This window comes from Poecilia formosa, unplaced genomic scaffold (genome assembly GCF_000485575.1).
Source record: "Poecilia formosa unplaced genomic scaffold, Poecilia_formosa-5.1.2 Scaffold330, whole genome shotgun sequence".
Taxonomy (NCBI): domain Eukaryota; kingdom Metazoa; phylum Chordata; class Actinopteri; order Cyprinodontiformes; family Poeciliidae; genus Poecilia; species Poecilia formosa.
In genome coordinates this window covers 658989-673992 of record NW_006800269.1, presented here as the reverse complement: position 1 = coordinate 673992, position 15004 = coordinate 658989, and the positions used below count along the sequence as shown (strand labels likewise).

The window sequence follows — 15004 nt, the reverse complement described above, 5'->3', positions numbered from 1 at the left end:
GCTTAGTCAACGTTTCTTCAGCTCACAAAACGTTGTTACGCGTCTGCATCCAATTGGCTGAAACGCTCTAAGACGTGAACCAATCACAGCTTCCCACCACGGTGAAAACCCGCCCCTGCGTCCATGGAGCTGATCCTCCTGGTTCCCGTAAGTCGCAGACCCTCCCCACCCTGAAGCTTGCGTTCTGTCCCTCCCACGGAGGTTATATAAAGCTAGCTCAACCAACTGTCTCCTGGCTAAGTCTTTCTCCCCTTTCTCTTGTTGATGGTGAGGTTCTGTGAAAGAAGGATGAAGTTCTTCGTAGCTGTCACGGTCATTGTGGGATCACTGCTGTTCCTCGGTTTCCCTAATGGCTCTTCGGCTGACGAGAAGAAGAAAGGCCCCAAAGTAACTGCAAAGGTATGGGTTAGCTGCAGGCTAGCTTCATAAAGGGGGGTGAAAGAAAAAAAAAATCAGGGCTCTTCCTCGTTGCTAACCGGTAGCATGGAAAGCCACGTCACGGAGACGCTAGCTGCTGGCCAGCTAACACGGGGTTAGCTCACGACTAATACTTGTGGGAAAAGAAGCTAACTTTGTAGCTGAGGCTAAGCGAAATAAAGTCTACGCGCATCCTGTCCGTTAGATCCGAGTCGCAGGAAATGAACTGGACACGAATTTGGCTCCGCCATGGCTCAGCCGTTGACCCTGGCCTTGTTGTGTCTGCAGCAGATTGTCCACGTTTGCAAATTCAAGACAGCAGAGTGGTCGTCTTTAGTGGTGTTGTGCTGTGAAGCAAAGTTTAGAAGGCAAGGATTGAATCTGATGTTACATGTGACCTATAACCTTTCTAATAGACTGTTTTTCATTATTATTCTTGTGTTGCATTAACTTAAAATGCATAAATCCATTTTTGTTTTTTTGTTGTTTTGTTCCCCCAATATTAGTGCTAAGTTCTGATGCCTGAAATAAAGAGCCTGTTGATGCCTTGATTGGGGGGGGAACTCTGCCAAGATTCACATTTTCTTTGGAAGCAACGAAGTAGATGGGAGAACTAATTATTTGGCTTTGTGACATCTCAGCCACAAACCCAGCTGATACTTTTATAGAACAAATGTCTAGTGTACTGATGTACATCTCCTCACAACTAGTGAGTTTTCATTTTGGCACTAAAGTTTGAGATTGCCCAGAGTGTTTCAACACCTGGCTCCATTGGCCAAAAAGTACCAATTTTAGTTTCATCCGACTAGAGTAAATCCTGCCCACCCAACACCTTGTTTCCACTGAGCGTTCCTCCTTTGTGATTTCCATTGTAAAAATGGCTGATGCATCCAATCCGTACCCCACCATTCCTGGACTCCCTTAAGTTATACGGACAATGGTACGGTTAGGGTAGTCCATTGGCGTCATACAACATAGTACATTGATTGAGGGACAGAAAAACGTCACAGTCTGCGATAAGCACAGAAAACAGTAATGCATCACGTTTACCGTCGTACTAGTGTGACACGTTTGGGTGGAAACACTCTCCTGAATACGCTGGACCATAAAACGGCTTACCACATCAACCATGTCGTACCGGTCAATGGAAACGAGGCACGTGTGTCTTGTGCCAAGCTACAAGTGGGCTTTCTAGCAATACCCTTTTTGTATCGCCACTCTTCACATGAATGTCAGTTTAAGTTCACAACTTGCAGTTGTCACATAAACGGACTCTTCCACCTGACTTCTGGTCTGCCACATCATCTTAATATTGTGTTAAGAGACCTAGTACAGAAAACTTTGACATCAGTAGTGGACTGAAAAGAATGTATTTGACCACTTCCAAAACTTTTAGAGAACAAACTTTTAGAGAACCTTTGCTCTGTAATATCCTGGCCCACCTATACAGCCTCAGAGTTGGTGTCTCATGACGCATTTGTCTAAACGTAAGGTTGGGTGTCTCTCTCTAGGTTTACTTTGACATCAGAATCGGAGACGAAGATGTGGGAAGGGTCGTCATCGGCGTCTTTGGCAAAACTGTTCCCAAAACCGTCGACAACTTTGTTGCCCTGGCAACAGGAGAGGTGAGCAATATTGAGACTCTTCATTGTTTGCCGTCTACTTTTGTGAAGTTTTCGGGATTGGTATTCTAAAGACTGAAAAACCATCAGATTCATTGACTTGGTCCAGTTTTTCGAATGTACTTGCAGCTCATATAGTTTCAGATGTTTGGGGTGTTGCTTACGTTGCTGTTTGCTTCGGTTAAACAGAAAGGATTCGGTTACAAGGGCAGTAAATTCCACAGAGTCATCAAACAGTTCATGATCCAGGGCGGAGACTTCACCAGAGGAGATGGCACTGGAGGTAAACGCCAAACGATGTCGTTTACATGTCAAAACGTTGAGATGGTTCAGGTTTCAGAACCTGAGAAAGTACTATTTAAAACTGCAGTACAAGCCTACGAATGGTAAAAAACTTATTTTCTTTTCTGAATGAAGGCAAGAGCATCTATGGAGACCGTTTCCCTGACGAGAACTTCAAGCTGAAGCACTACGGCCCTGGCTGGCTCAGCATGGCCAACGCCGGCAAAGACACAAACGGCTCCCAATTCTTCATAACCACAGTGCAGACGCCGTGGTTGGACGGCAAACACGTAGTCTTCGGCAAAGTTCTGGAAGGCATGGTGGGTATCAGAAAGAAATCTTCTCTGCCTAATCCCGGGTTTTTGTTTTTTTACAAATGAGTCCATTTCTTTGAAACCTTCTTTTCCTCTGCTAGGATGTTGTCACAAAAATCGAGAACACAAAGACAGACGGTCGCGACAAACCTCTCAAGGACGTCACCATCCACGACTGCGGCAAGATCGAGGTGGAGAAGCCATTTGCAGTCGCCAAGGAGTAGAGCGAAACACGTTAAAACAGGCGGGTGGGGAGGGCGGAAACGGACAAGGGCCGTGATGTCGGAGGAATTGTGCAGGCCACTTTTTTTCTTTTTTTTTTTTTTGTCAGTAAGAACGCTGCAGTCTGCAGTGGAAGAAGAGAACACATTCTGCGTTGGTTGGCTGCCATCTTAATGCACCAGAACAACGTTAATGCAGTCATGAGTCTGGGTCCACTTTACCAACAAGCATTCCAAGGTGCACTTAACTGATCATTGTTGGGCTATTTTGTAAAAAAAAAAAAATAAAAGTAAATGAAATGAAAATGATGGGAAATAAAGATTCCATGTTTTGGTAAATCACTGTGTAAGCTTTATGTTTGAATACAAATACCTTATATTAATTTATGAAGTCACCTTGTACGCTGTAGTTACTTTCAGCTGCCACAATGTTGGTGTACATCTTTTGTGTGGTGACTGTGGCTGTGTGGATAGAGTAGTCGTCTTGTGATCGGAAGGTTGTAGGTTTGATTCCAACTTCCTCCTGCCACATGGCAAGGCATTTAACCCTAACTTGTATAAAGGTTTGAGTGCAAATGGGTGAATGTGACGATAAAGTGCTTTGAGTGGTCAAAATGATTGGAAAAGTGCTATATAAGTTTGGATCATTTACCATTTATTGGCACTAGGGGGTGCTGTTTACCTAATGAAGCATTTCAACTGGTTTATTACTGTGGCTGACTAAATGCTGAATAAGCAGGAAAGAAATGCAAGAAAAATGATTAATATGCTGTTTAAGTTTATATTGACTTATGTTTGAACAATTCTACATTCATAACATACTGTAATTAATATAACCAATTAAAGGAAAATGTGGTTATATTTCAACTTTGAAATAGATTATTTTGCCTTTGGACAGCAAACCCAATTTTGACCAGTCACATTTCCAAAGTAAATACTTCTGAACACTGCAAAACCAGTACCTGTACTTCAGTTCATCAAATGACTAATTACTTGAGATTCAAACTTTTTTTTTTTTTTTTATGTCTCTGTAGATATGAACCATTGGGATGGAACTGTGGTGTCCCAACCAGTCTTATATTTTTAAAATGTTTTTTTCTGGTTTAGCACACCTAGAAATCAAATTAGTGTGGCATCTGGAGTTCTATGCAACTCCGACACGAGGGGAAGGTATTTGAATTGGGTGCGCTGGAGTACAGGCCCATCTAAAATCTAAAGGACGTTTTTCCCTGAAGGGCCAAGACAGGACAGTTGGTCTGAAAAGATGACTGGAAGTGGTGCTAACTGTGTGCAGCTTCTGTGTAAACAACTAAGATATAATATGGTGAAAGTCCATCTTGGACCCTCCAAGCCTACTCTTTAGTTAGGCTCCAGGACCAGCTAGTCCGGGTTTATACTGAATAAAGACACTTAAGAGTTATCTTCTGTGGCTGCCACTTATAACTTTTTAACCTCACTTCAAAAACCTCAAATTATCTCTAAGAATTATTGACTTAATTTCATGATGAAATTCACAGTTTTACATTTGACTTCCAAAAACACGGATTCCAAGAAGGAGACAGCAGGTGTGGAGCTGATGTTAGTATGCCAAAGTTTGGAAATGTGTTTTTTTTTTTTAGACTCTTTTCAAGCAGTATATTGATAATGGTATAATAATAATGCAAGTCTGCCCCCTCAAAGACTGATGAATTTTAATTTTGTAAGGAACACTGCACTGCAACTGGAAGACATTTTAAAAACACTACAATCAAAACAATAAATAAAAACCGTAAATAAAACAGATTTTGACATCTCTTAACAAATCTTACATCTATTAACAAGTGAAAACCTTAACAAGGTTTTCACTTGTTAAGTCCTGTTTGGTACTTAGTCTGGGTGTATTTTGATTAAATGTTACAGAAACAATTAATTCGGACAAAAATACTGAGCCATCTCATCTTGACGGGGTAATTAATCTGTCTCGTGTCAGTTGCGTCATTTAATGTAAAGAACGTTCAGCAGTTCTCAGACTGATCAGCAGAGGGCGCCCCTTCACCAGAAATAAGCTCCCTTCACACAGCGCAGTTACATGTTTGTGGTTTCCCTCAATTTCACTACAGTTAAAAAAAAACTGGTTCTGTGTCACTTTTGCCTCGCATTGGGCAAGTCTAGGTGAACATCCGGTTTGTTTAAATTCCTTTTGATGCCATGCCACCAACACGGTGCTGCTTAGACTACAGGGAGAGCGTGTTTATTCATTCAGAAGAAAATTAACATTAGATGCTCTTTCCTGTGATTGTCTGAATCTTCCTGATCTTTCTTTAAGCCTGTTACAGTAAACTCTATTGGCTCATTGTCACATCGGTGCATAAAAATAGCAATTACTGTTAACAATTCACCCCTTTGACACAGAAACACAACTTAATGTAGCCAATCTCGCTACACAACCAAAATATCCCATTTCAAAATTGGACACGAGATGAAGACATGGAGAAGAAATGGTCCAAAAATAACATTGAGTTCCTGAAACAGGCACAGCAGAGGCAGCACTTTCCAAACTGATACACACATCACTCCCTTCCAGAATCTTCTCTGTATTTTACTGTATTCATGAGACCGTCATCGCAATCTGTTAAAAATAATGAACTCATTGTTCACTTATTATTGCACTTATTCTATGGGTTTTATGTTTTTTGGTGATCTATGCATTGATTCATTGATTCTTTTAAAAATATATTTTACTGAACACAAACACCTGAGATATAAGTTTTTTACCAGCAAACCAAGAAGAGAGTTTATTTTTTTTCTCCCCGGGTCCCGTCAAAAATGTCTTAGTTTTAGTTACATTTCAGTGTTATTTCACACAGATGGCATCTGGAGATGTGTGAAATTTGAAAACGTTTATGATATCAGTAAATTGTTTGGTCAGAAAATAAGTATTTGTATACTTGCTATTATATGTTGAAGTCCTTTACTATTCAGATTAGTTGTAAACTTAAATGTTACTGGAAACATATTATCTCGTGACTGGGGTTGTTTTGCACATGAGTGCTTTTTAAAAACATTTAAGCAGTATATTGTTGGCAGGGTTGGTTTTTAGTGGAAAGAAACGCAATCCGTTTTCTTATTGGCTGTATAATGGGAAGTCCACCTCTGATTGGCTGATTAGCCCCTCATGATATCTCCTTCCACAGACCGCTTGCTTTTATCGAAGTTCTGGAGCTGAAAGTTGGAAATTTCCCTAGTTCGGAGTAAAATATTATGAATTAGAATTAAGTCATTAAACCATCTTTTTTAAAGTAATGATCTTGTTCAATGTTAGATCTTTAACCAGCTTAGATTAAAATATTTTTGAACATTCATTCCATCGTCAGCTTCCCTTATATTTGCAGAATGTGGTGTCCTCGTACTTTTTATTTTTATGTTTTATATTTCGCAAATAATCTTCAATAGCAGTAGGCAGATTTTAGTTTCATTAATTAAATGATCCAAATTAAACATTTATCTTTGGAAATATGCAGACATAGCCTTTTGCTTCTTTTTAATGTGGCATCACATAAAAAGAAGTAATAACAAAAAATGAATCCTTCAGACCGGTTTAGAAATTTTGAGTCTCAGAGATTTATGAACCTTTATATAATTTAACATGGCTTAGTGATGCAACATTGCAGAGCCCAGAGAAACGCTGTCTCAGTTAGTTGTACGCCATCACAGAGAAAATACAAGGCACAAATATCAAATTATAAATACCTGTCCTGGTTTAAGTGTTCCAGAAAAGCACACAGACCTAATAGCAGCCAGTGCAGCTTTTAAGATGGCATCTTTTGCAGAGCCACTCATCCATATTTTAGTGACAGGTCAGAAAGACCTCTCTGCACACTTCACAAAATGCTGGTACTGAACAAGTCCTGACTCCTCTCTAAAGCAGAACCTGTGGAGAATTTAGAAACAACAAATAAACCAGATCTTCACCATGCAGCTCGAGATGTAGTGAAGAGCTACATATTTAAAGGCTCATGAAAAAGAAAAGCATTGTTTAACGCTGAATAAAATCTATCTTGTCCCATTTAGATGTGACGTATAGGAAATAGTTAAAGTTTTTGTGAATGTTTTCTTAAAGCATTTAGCATTAAAGTTCTGGAACAAACCAGCTGATGAGCAGATTTGCATTATGTTACACCGACAACATCGTCTTCACTGATGAGTAGATGTGAAGAGCCGTGTTGTGCTCTAGCTCCTTCACAGATAAACACCCGCACTCAGATTTCCCAAAGCTGGAAAAGTCCATCTTTAATTTCAGAGGTGGCTTAGAATGAGGTTATCTAATTATAGAGGAGCAAACTATGATTGGTGTATGATTTAGAGAGATTATCCTGACATCACCCCATCATGTTTTGATTTAATTAGAGAACGCAAGGAATTTAGATTTAAATCACTGGGCTTCATCTGCCCCTTAAACCACAATATTAACAGAGCAACCAGACAAACCTGGGTTTTACTGGGATTTTATGTGACTTACCAGGGGCGGTTCTAGACGGGGGCCAACATGGTTTTAAAAAAGGAATGTTAAAAAAATAAAATGCATGGGTACGTTTTCTTTTATGCGATGTTGGCGTTTATATAAAATGCTATAAAAATATCCTTTATTTCTTCTTATGGTTTATGTGTTTTTTTATCACTTATGTATGGCTGAAACAATCAGATGATTCGTGATTCATTGATTATTGAAATAATCATCAACTTTAGTAATCTATTAATTATTAACTGATGTATACAGATTCAAATAAAGGTCGTCTGATAGATAAATAAATAAATAAATAAAATGTTTATATATATATATATATATATATATTTATTATTTGTATTTTTTTTTTTACCAAAAATAAATAAATAGTGTACAAAAATATATACATTTTGCATTTAAAATAAAAACACCTGTGTTTTAGCCATAGCTTCACAAGTGGGGTAGTTTTAATTTCACTTGGTTCAGATTTTGGGCAATAAAATGTTTATTTTCTCAATTAAAGTTGCATCTTTTAATGTATTTCTAATATTGTATAAAAATACTTATGTTTTTACATGAGAAATCTGTGGAGTGTGCCATTTTTTTTATCTGATTAATCATTAAAATAATCGATTACTCTAATATTTGTTGGTTGCAGGCCACACTCCTGCCACAAAATGAAACTCAAATATTACACTGAATAAAACATTCAAGGCCTTCATTTCCTGTAATTCTGACGATTGCTTCTCGTCTTCCTCTTACCTTCAACGTCACAAAACACGAAAAAGGTCACATTCTACCTTTGCATCCTACCGTCTTGTGTTTTGTTTTGACGTACGTTTCCTTGAATAAGTGGCTGCCAGCGGTTCGGCCAAACAAAACCCCTTTCGGTCCAGCTCCAGACAGCTGTCCCTGTTTTGCCCAGATCCACTGAGGCGTCCAGTGACTCACCAGGAGCAGAAATATGGAAAGAATTCCCTGGAGTTGGCACAACCGTGCTCTCGGCTAAACCCTCTGTTGTTCGGTTTGCCCTTTTTTGTGGTGACTGGGGATTTGTCCGGTGAAACCATGTTATTCTTCACCTTTACTGGCCTTGCTGGGCGAGCCGTGGCCAGCCGGACATATCTGGCATAGTTACGGGAACCGGCTTTGTCAGAGAGATTAAAGGAACACAGGAGGGAATCACAACAAGAAATGCGGACTCATTCTGGCACACAGGAATCGTCCACAAGCGTTCACATCCTGCTCTTTTTTTTGCCATTGAGCAATGCTTTACTTTCTCGCCACACACACACACACACACACACACACACACACAATCATGATCAATACGTAGCATGAGATTCTCAGCAAAACGAGGCCATTCAATCTGACTACATACAAGCAAACAATCCAATTTATTGACTCAAATATGTTTTCTACTGATATCAGCACATGAATAAAGTCTGTTTGGGACAGCAAATGAAACCCAACAGCAGTAACTCTGCACCACGAAGCCAAACAAACAAACAGGTTAGAGTCTTATTGAATTGGGACAACGGCAAAAGGAAGGAATATCTGATTAGGTTTTACTCTGATAATTTGATTACGTTGGACACATTGACCTGCAAAGCTCAGGACAAAAACAGAACACAGACTTAAAGTCCAGGTTCTTTGACTCCTTGGAAAAAAAAAAAAATAATCCCTTTCTCAGGTAGAAAAGGATTTTTTCCCCCAAGGATTATGAGACCCAGAGGTGGGTGGAGTGACCAAATATTGTGCTCAAGTAAGAGTAGAACTGCTTCGACATATTTATACTGGAGTTAAAGTAATGTAGCCGTCCAAGAAAATCAGCAAGAGTAAAAATGTATTTGGCAAAAAAAAAAAAAAAAAAAAAAAGCTACTCAAATACTGAGCAACTGATCAAAACATCAGTCACTTAATGTTTAAAAGTTACATCATCGGACAGACTAAAATATAAAGTTATCAGATATTTTAAAGAAAAAAAAAATCCCCAATCAGTTTCTTTGAGTGTAAGACTTATGAACAGGTGAAGTTGTGTGTCTGGTGAGTTTTTGGTTAAAATAATGTTTGTTCTTCATTCAGTGGGTAGAGAATCCAAACATTTTACCCAAGTGAGACCAGCAGTACTTCATGATAAAATGACTCAAGTAAAAGTAAAAAGTTCAACGCAGTAAAAATACTCTTAGATATACATTTTTTCCCCCAAAAAAGTTACTCGGGTAAATGTAGCTGAGTAAATGTAACTAGCTACTACCCAGTTCTGGTGATCACCATCTTCAGTGGAGATGTAAACGCTGTCCTGAAAACACCGGATCATAAACAACGTATTGAACCGCACCGACCTGGGCCGTACCGAAACGGAGCTGTTGGGACTTTAGCCTGAAAAATGCTTCAAAACAACTAAATATTAAATATTTCAAACATATTTTATGTTATGCAGTCATATTGCTAAAGCTCTCAGTACTGTCATCATTTTCTGAAAAATATTTCATTTTCATTGTAACTGTCCGAACATGACGTGAAACACATAGCTTTCCTTGAGTGTTGTACCGCAAACAGGGAGAAAGACTCGGAAGAAAATGAATGACAAAAAAAATCAGCAATCAATCGAAAAACTTTGAAAGAACTTCAGAAATCTTCCAATCAAGATTTCAGGCGACCACAGGACAGTCTGGCTCCTCGGAAGCAAAGCCTGCAGAAATATTTGGTCGTTTAAAGCTTTTACCATACTTTTTTGGGTGCTAGTGCTGTGACGAAAAGATTCAAACTCGCGGCCTTTCACGTATTTCTTGTGTAAGACAATGGAGCCTGGCCTGAATTAGCACGCGCTCTCAGTGGTCTTCCTGTCCGCAGTTGTGAGCAAGCAGCGACTCTGGAGGAAGGGCAGGAGATCGTGGGAACCCGCATGTCAACACAGCTCGGGCCACGTCCTGAAGAAAGTTCCTCCAGCTCGGAGAACAACAAACCTCTACGAGCCGAAACAGAAACAGAGGAGGGGGGGAAAGAAAGCAGAGAGGAAACCGGCGAACAATGCAGGAATGGACGTGACATGGCTTCTCTGCTGTAAACTGGGTGGGAACCCAACGTTGGTTGTACTACTTTCAAAAACTCATTGAGAAAAAAAAATCCTGTATTCCCACCGTGACATTTCCCACGCTGCGGCTTGTATTGTATATTTAGACTTGTCTTGTTGATCGGTTTCCTCTCTGACTCGTACATGTTTGTATTTCCTTATCTTTGTGGACGTGACTTGGGGCTGTTGCTATTTTGAACTTGAACTTGACTTTTATTCAGACCTCTCATGCAGCCAAAATTGACAGTGTATTAAACAGCATTTGTCTCTGTTGACAGTTTCTTCTTTTTTTTCTTTTTCTCTCTTATTAGAGGCACAAATTTCAGCATGTTTTATTCGGACTTGAATCCCAAGTCGACAAAATTGGGATTCAACTTTATTAGGATGTATCTCCATCGGTTTTGATTTCTCTTTGAAAAACAGATTGGACACATCTGAGAATGTCAAATTTCAAGCCCTGCCACGGATTCCAAATTGTAATTAGGTTTGGACTTTGAAGAGCTATGCTGCTTGCCCTCCTCTAGCCAAGTGACTGGCGAAATCTGTGGATGTGAAATCTTGAGATGAGTACATGTAGGCAAGCGAACCGCCAGTTTTGAAAAAAAAAAACAAAATAACTTCACATTTGTCAATAAAAAGGTTTTGTAGCAGGATGAGTTTGATACAGCTTTCAGCTGTATCAAAATAGTTGTATTTTGTAAAACTGCATCAGATGAGTCACGTGATTAACAGTCGGATGTTACTACTGGCAAAAACAACAAAGAAGACGACAGGAAGTGGAAGGAGGACAATGGTTTGTTTTTGTGTTGTGTTTTTCTGGACAATGTGCAGCTGGCTCCAGCAGAGCTCTCACAGCATCACACAGTTCATAAAAAGTTGTGTCTTTCCAATGTGTGGAATCCATAGCCCTTTTGTAAAATCGGCGGCTTTAGTTTCCCCAAAATGAAGCTTGTAAGAATTAGGGGCTTGTTGCTCCCGCCCCTCTATAAAATGCTGGCATCTTCCCTGATTGGCTGATAGATGATTAGTGCCAACGCTATGGCTGAATTATGAATATATCTCATGTTACTGTTTACATCCATCGCTGCCATTATTTTTAATGACTTATCTCATGAACAAATTTATTCACATGTGATTTTATTTTAATTTCTTATTTAATGGAAACACCCCAATGGCAAAATTGCGTTTTTTAGCAGAATACCAACAAATATTTGCACACATTTACAATGAAAATGTATCTATTGTTACTGATTGTACCAATTCTGAACCTCATCAGCTATCGGTCGCATCCAACCAGTTTGATATGAACAGTGTTTCCTGACAGAATAGTCTATGTGGTCATAAAAATGTAGCTTAGCACGAACGTGTCTGATGGATGTCTGGTTTGAGTTCGCCCGAATGTGTGGGGGTGTGTGCAGTGTTAGCTTACCACAACACACAGTGCTTAGCATGTAGACCTACAAGTTTTATTTTGGTCTGATCTGGTCATGTAAGGCCTTTACATGCGCTGCAAGAACAGAGAAATTAAGTTCTTGCTGGCGATGTAACGTCATACTGCACAGCAGCCAAAATGCAGGATTCCCAGGAAATATTTCTCAGACACCATGTGGGAAAACAAGAAACGTTCTCAAGAACGAGCTACAAGATCTTCCAAGCATAAAATGACACCAATTTGTTCTTGCAGCCATATGAGAGAGGACAAGTAAGTTCTTCTATTGTCTTGATGCCTGTTAATGCGGCTTCACCTCCTCTTCTTTTCAACATCTCCATCTCAGCTTGACGATTAAAATTAGGCGAGTAGGTAGGAACTGAAATCACAGGAGATAACGACTTCCACGTTTCCTGAAATAGACGACGTGTCGTCGCAGCTCAGAAAAAACGTTGCTAATTAAAGCCACTTACCCTTTTGGCCCCGGATGCATACTTCAGGGGACGTGATAACGCCGTTGTTAAGTGCTCTGCATGAGACAATAAAAGTGATGCTGCACTCTTGCACGTCTGGAGCAGTTGAGTAATAGCAGCTCCACCGAGTTATTCTGACTCGCTATTTCTGGAGATTGTGTAAACTGGATGAAATATTTATCTATGTGTTCTCGCTGAGGCAACGGATGTGGTGCCACGTCCCCCGTGTTATCTAGTTTGATATGCATGAAGGAAGGAATTCAAATGCATCTGTTCATCCAACATTTATAGGCCATCATAGTCACCAGCTCGTTCTGTTGCCGCTGAAAGTCTTCTCAGACCTTCCAGTGTGCGAACAGGACCGGTGGATGGAAACCAGATAGCAGGACTTATGTAATGAAACAAAAAGCTATGGGGCCAAGAGAGGCTTCTTTTAGAAACGGCAGCTCTTTTTGCAACTGAAGGCACCAGTCGATGAAAAGCCAGAAGGGGAGATTACCCACTTACACACTTCCCTCGATTTGCGTCAGCTGCCTCAGAAAAGACAGATACTCCGCAACCCAACCTGTTCCCACTGGAACCATTTGAAAATGCCTCCCAAAAGCGTTGATATACGCCGAAACTTTTCACCGAAACTTTAACAAATGACAACCACCGAGTCCAGTAGACTCTGTTTGATTGGGGACCAAAATTGTAACATTTGTTACATTTTCAGCAGGTGCGGTTCGCTTTCACACCACACTGTGCCCAACGATCCAAACCCTTTGAAAAACCTGTTCCCCTCCTCGCCTGTGGTGGCGCTGGACCAAGAATCACAATACTAAAACCTCTGAAGAAGACATGAGCAGAGCTTCCACCTTCACAAAATGTAAACAAAAATAGGGTAGTGTCCGATTTTAACAGTTGTAGGAATTCACTTTTGTGTTTTTTAAAAGACCACGAGCCATTTCTCCTGCTAGAGCTGGACAGTTGTGTTGGTTATATTTACCCAGAATGCTGTGCGGTACAGCTAGCTTCCTGCTTTTGGAGCGGTCTCCGGTCTGCTTGGGGTTCACATATGATGCATTCAATCCACACCAGAGTTCACTTTATTTTAACTGAGACCGAGGTTTGTAGGCAGATCGGTGTTAATTGCTTTAGTCTACATCAGAGTTCAATTGTGCATTCACACTTCTCCAAATGAACTGGACTTTTTAGGCAAACAGACTAAACAGGACTGGTGTGAACGCACCCTAACTTTGTTGTATATATGTAAACACAGTTGTGCATAATAATATATGAGCATCTGCACTCCCCTACCTTCTCCTGTGTGCACTTGTTCACAGCTGACAATGTGTGATTGATTGGTTGTGCATCGTCCTTCTGTGTGAGGACTGACAACAGCATGTGCCTGATGACGAGATCAGCTGCTTACTCTACCAGGAAACAGTGAGACACTTCTGAGGGAGGGTGTTATGGAGAGACAATCAGCTTACGAAGCCACCGAGTGTGAGTGCGGGGAGAACAGTGAATCATGCTGCAGGTGAAGAGGACGTTTTCTACCGTGAAAGAAACTTCTCAAAGATTCAAATATGTCGAAGTTTGTGGTTGTAATGTAACAAAAGTGGCTCCACATGTCTGCATTTCTTCTTTTTGTGGCCCTTTTATTGTCAGTGCACAGATTACACAGTGGATGATATCCCTGAAAGGTCAAATTCACTAACAACTTCAACAACTTTTTTTTAATATTTTGGACGGTTTTGCATTTTGAACTTTTTTTTCCTCCTCCGTAAAGGAGCAGTACTATATAAAATATACTTTATTGGTACTTTCATGATGTTATAAAGTTATTCCCTCATCAAAAACAAACCTGGAGTGTTGCCTTGATTCTTTCATTCATGTTTGAAAAAAAAAAACCTTTAATCTCCATGGCAACTATTCAGCCGTGCAAAGCACCTGGGTGGACCTAGTTCCATCTTCAAAGATCTTCAAGGTCAAAAGCTTCAGTTTCCAAACTTCCGCCTCACAAAGCAGCCCTCCCTAACTCCTTCAGACTAGCCAGCAGCAATTAGCAACCACCTGGTGGAACTGTGAATAATGAGCTGCTTCTCAGTGAAACTTTGGTAAAAACATTTAAGGAATAGAGGAGCCATGTTGTGATGACTTCCTGAAGGTGGCGTTTCAGAAAGAGCAAGACTTTCTTAAAGAGATAGGCCCAATTTCAATGTGCAATGTTAAACGAAATTTTAAGTCAGATTTCTTTTAAGTCATATTTTCTATATATAACATTTCTATAACTGAAGGTAGCATAGCTCCTCGATTATGCTATAAAATTGCACAATGTGCCTGGAAAATACAAAATACTGCCCACATATGATCCCCAAACACAACAAATATGATTGAGTAAAGAAGAGATTTTCAAAGAAAAGTCTTGTTCTGCCTCCTGAAATGTCTGTCTGTCTGTCCTTGACTGCGCCCAGCTTGGCTCCGACTCTCAGCCGGGATCCGAACATAGACCCAGTTACATAAGGAAGAATGGAAAAGAGCGCCAGCACCAGGCAGATTATTGGATTTGTAACAAGATAGTAGCCTGGCTACTTGATCCCGTCACACACATCGCCGTGTGTGCGTGTGTGTGTGTGTGTGTGTGTGTGTGTGTGTGTGTGTGTGTGTGTGTGTGTGTGTGTGTGTGTGTGTGTGTGTGTGTG

At 40.2% G+C, this 15004-nt stretch overlaps 1 protein-coding gene across 1 annotated transcript; it reads left to right on the top strand.

Annotated features, from left to right (window-relative positions):
- Positions 1-149: 149 nt before the first annotated feature.
- Positions 150-3202, top strand: ppib (peptidylprolyl isomerase B (cyclophilin B)). The gene is made up of 5 exons (XM_007573491.2): positions 150-399; positions 1929-2042; positions 2229-2322; positions 2457-2641; positions 2737-3202. The coding sequence occupies exons 1-5, from the start codon at positions 265-267 to the stop codon at positions 2857-2859; spliced, it is 651 nt and encodes a 216-aa protein (XP_007573553.1). The 5' UTR covers positions 150-264; the 3' UTR covers positions 2860-3202.
- The last annotated feature ends 11802 nt before the right edge of the window (positions 3203-15004 follow it).

Coding starts and splice junctions, on each gene's coding strand:
- ppib (XM_007573491.2), top strand. CDS start 265: ATGGTGAGGTTCTGTGAAAGAAGGATGAAGTTCTTCGTAGCTGTCACG. Junction 400..1,928: donor GCCCCAAAGTAACTGCAAAG/GTATGGGTTAGC, acceptor GTCTCTCTCTAG/GTTTACTTTGACATCAGAAT. Junction 2,323..2,456: donor CAGAGGAGATGGCACTGGAG/GTAAACGCCAAA, acceptor TTCTGAATGAAG/GCAAGAGCATCTATGGAGAC.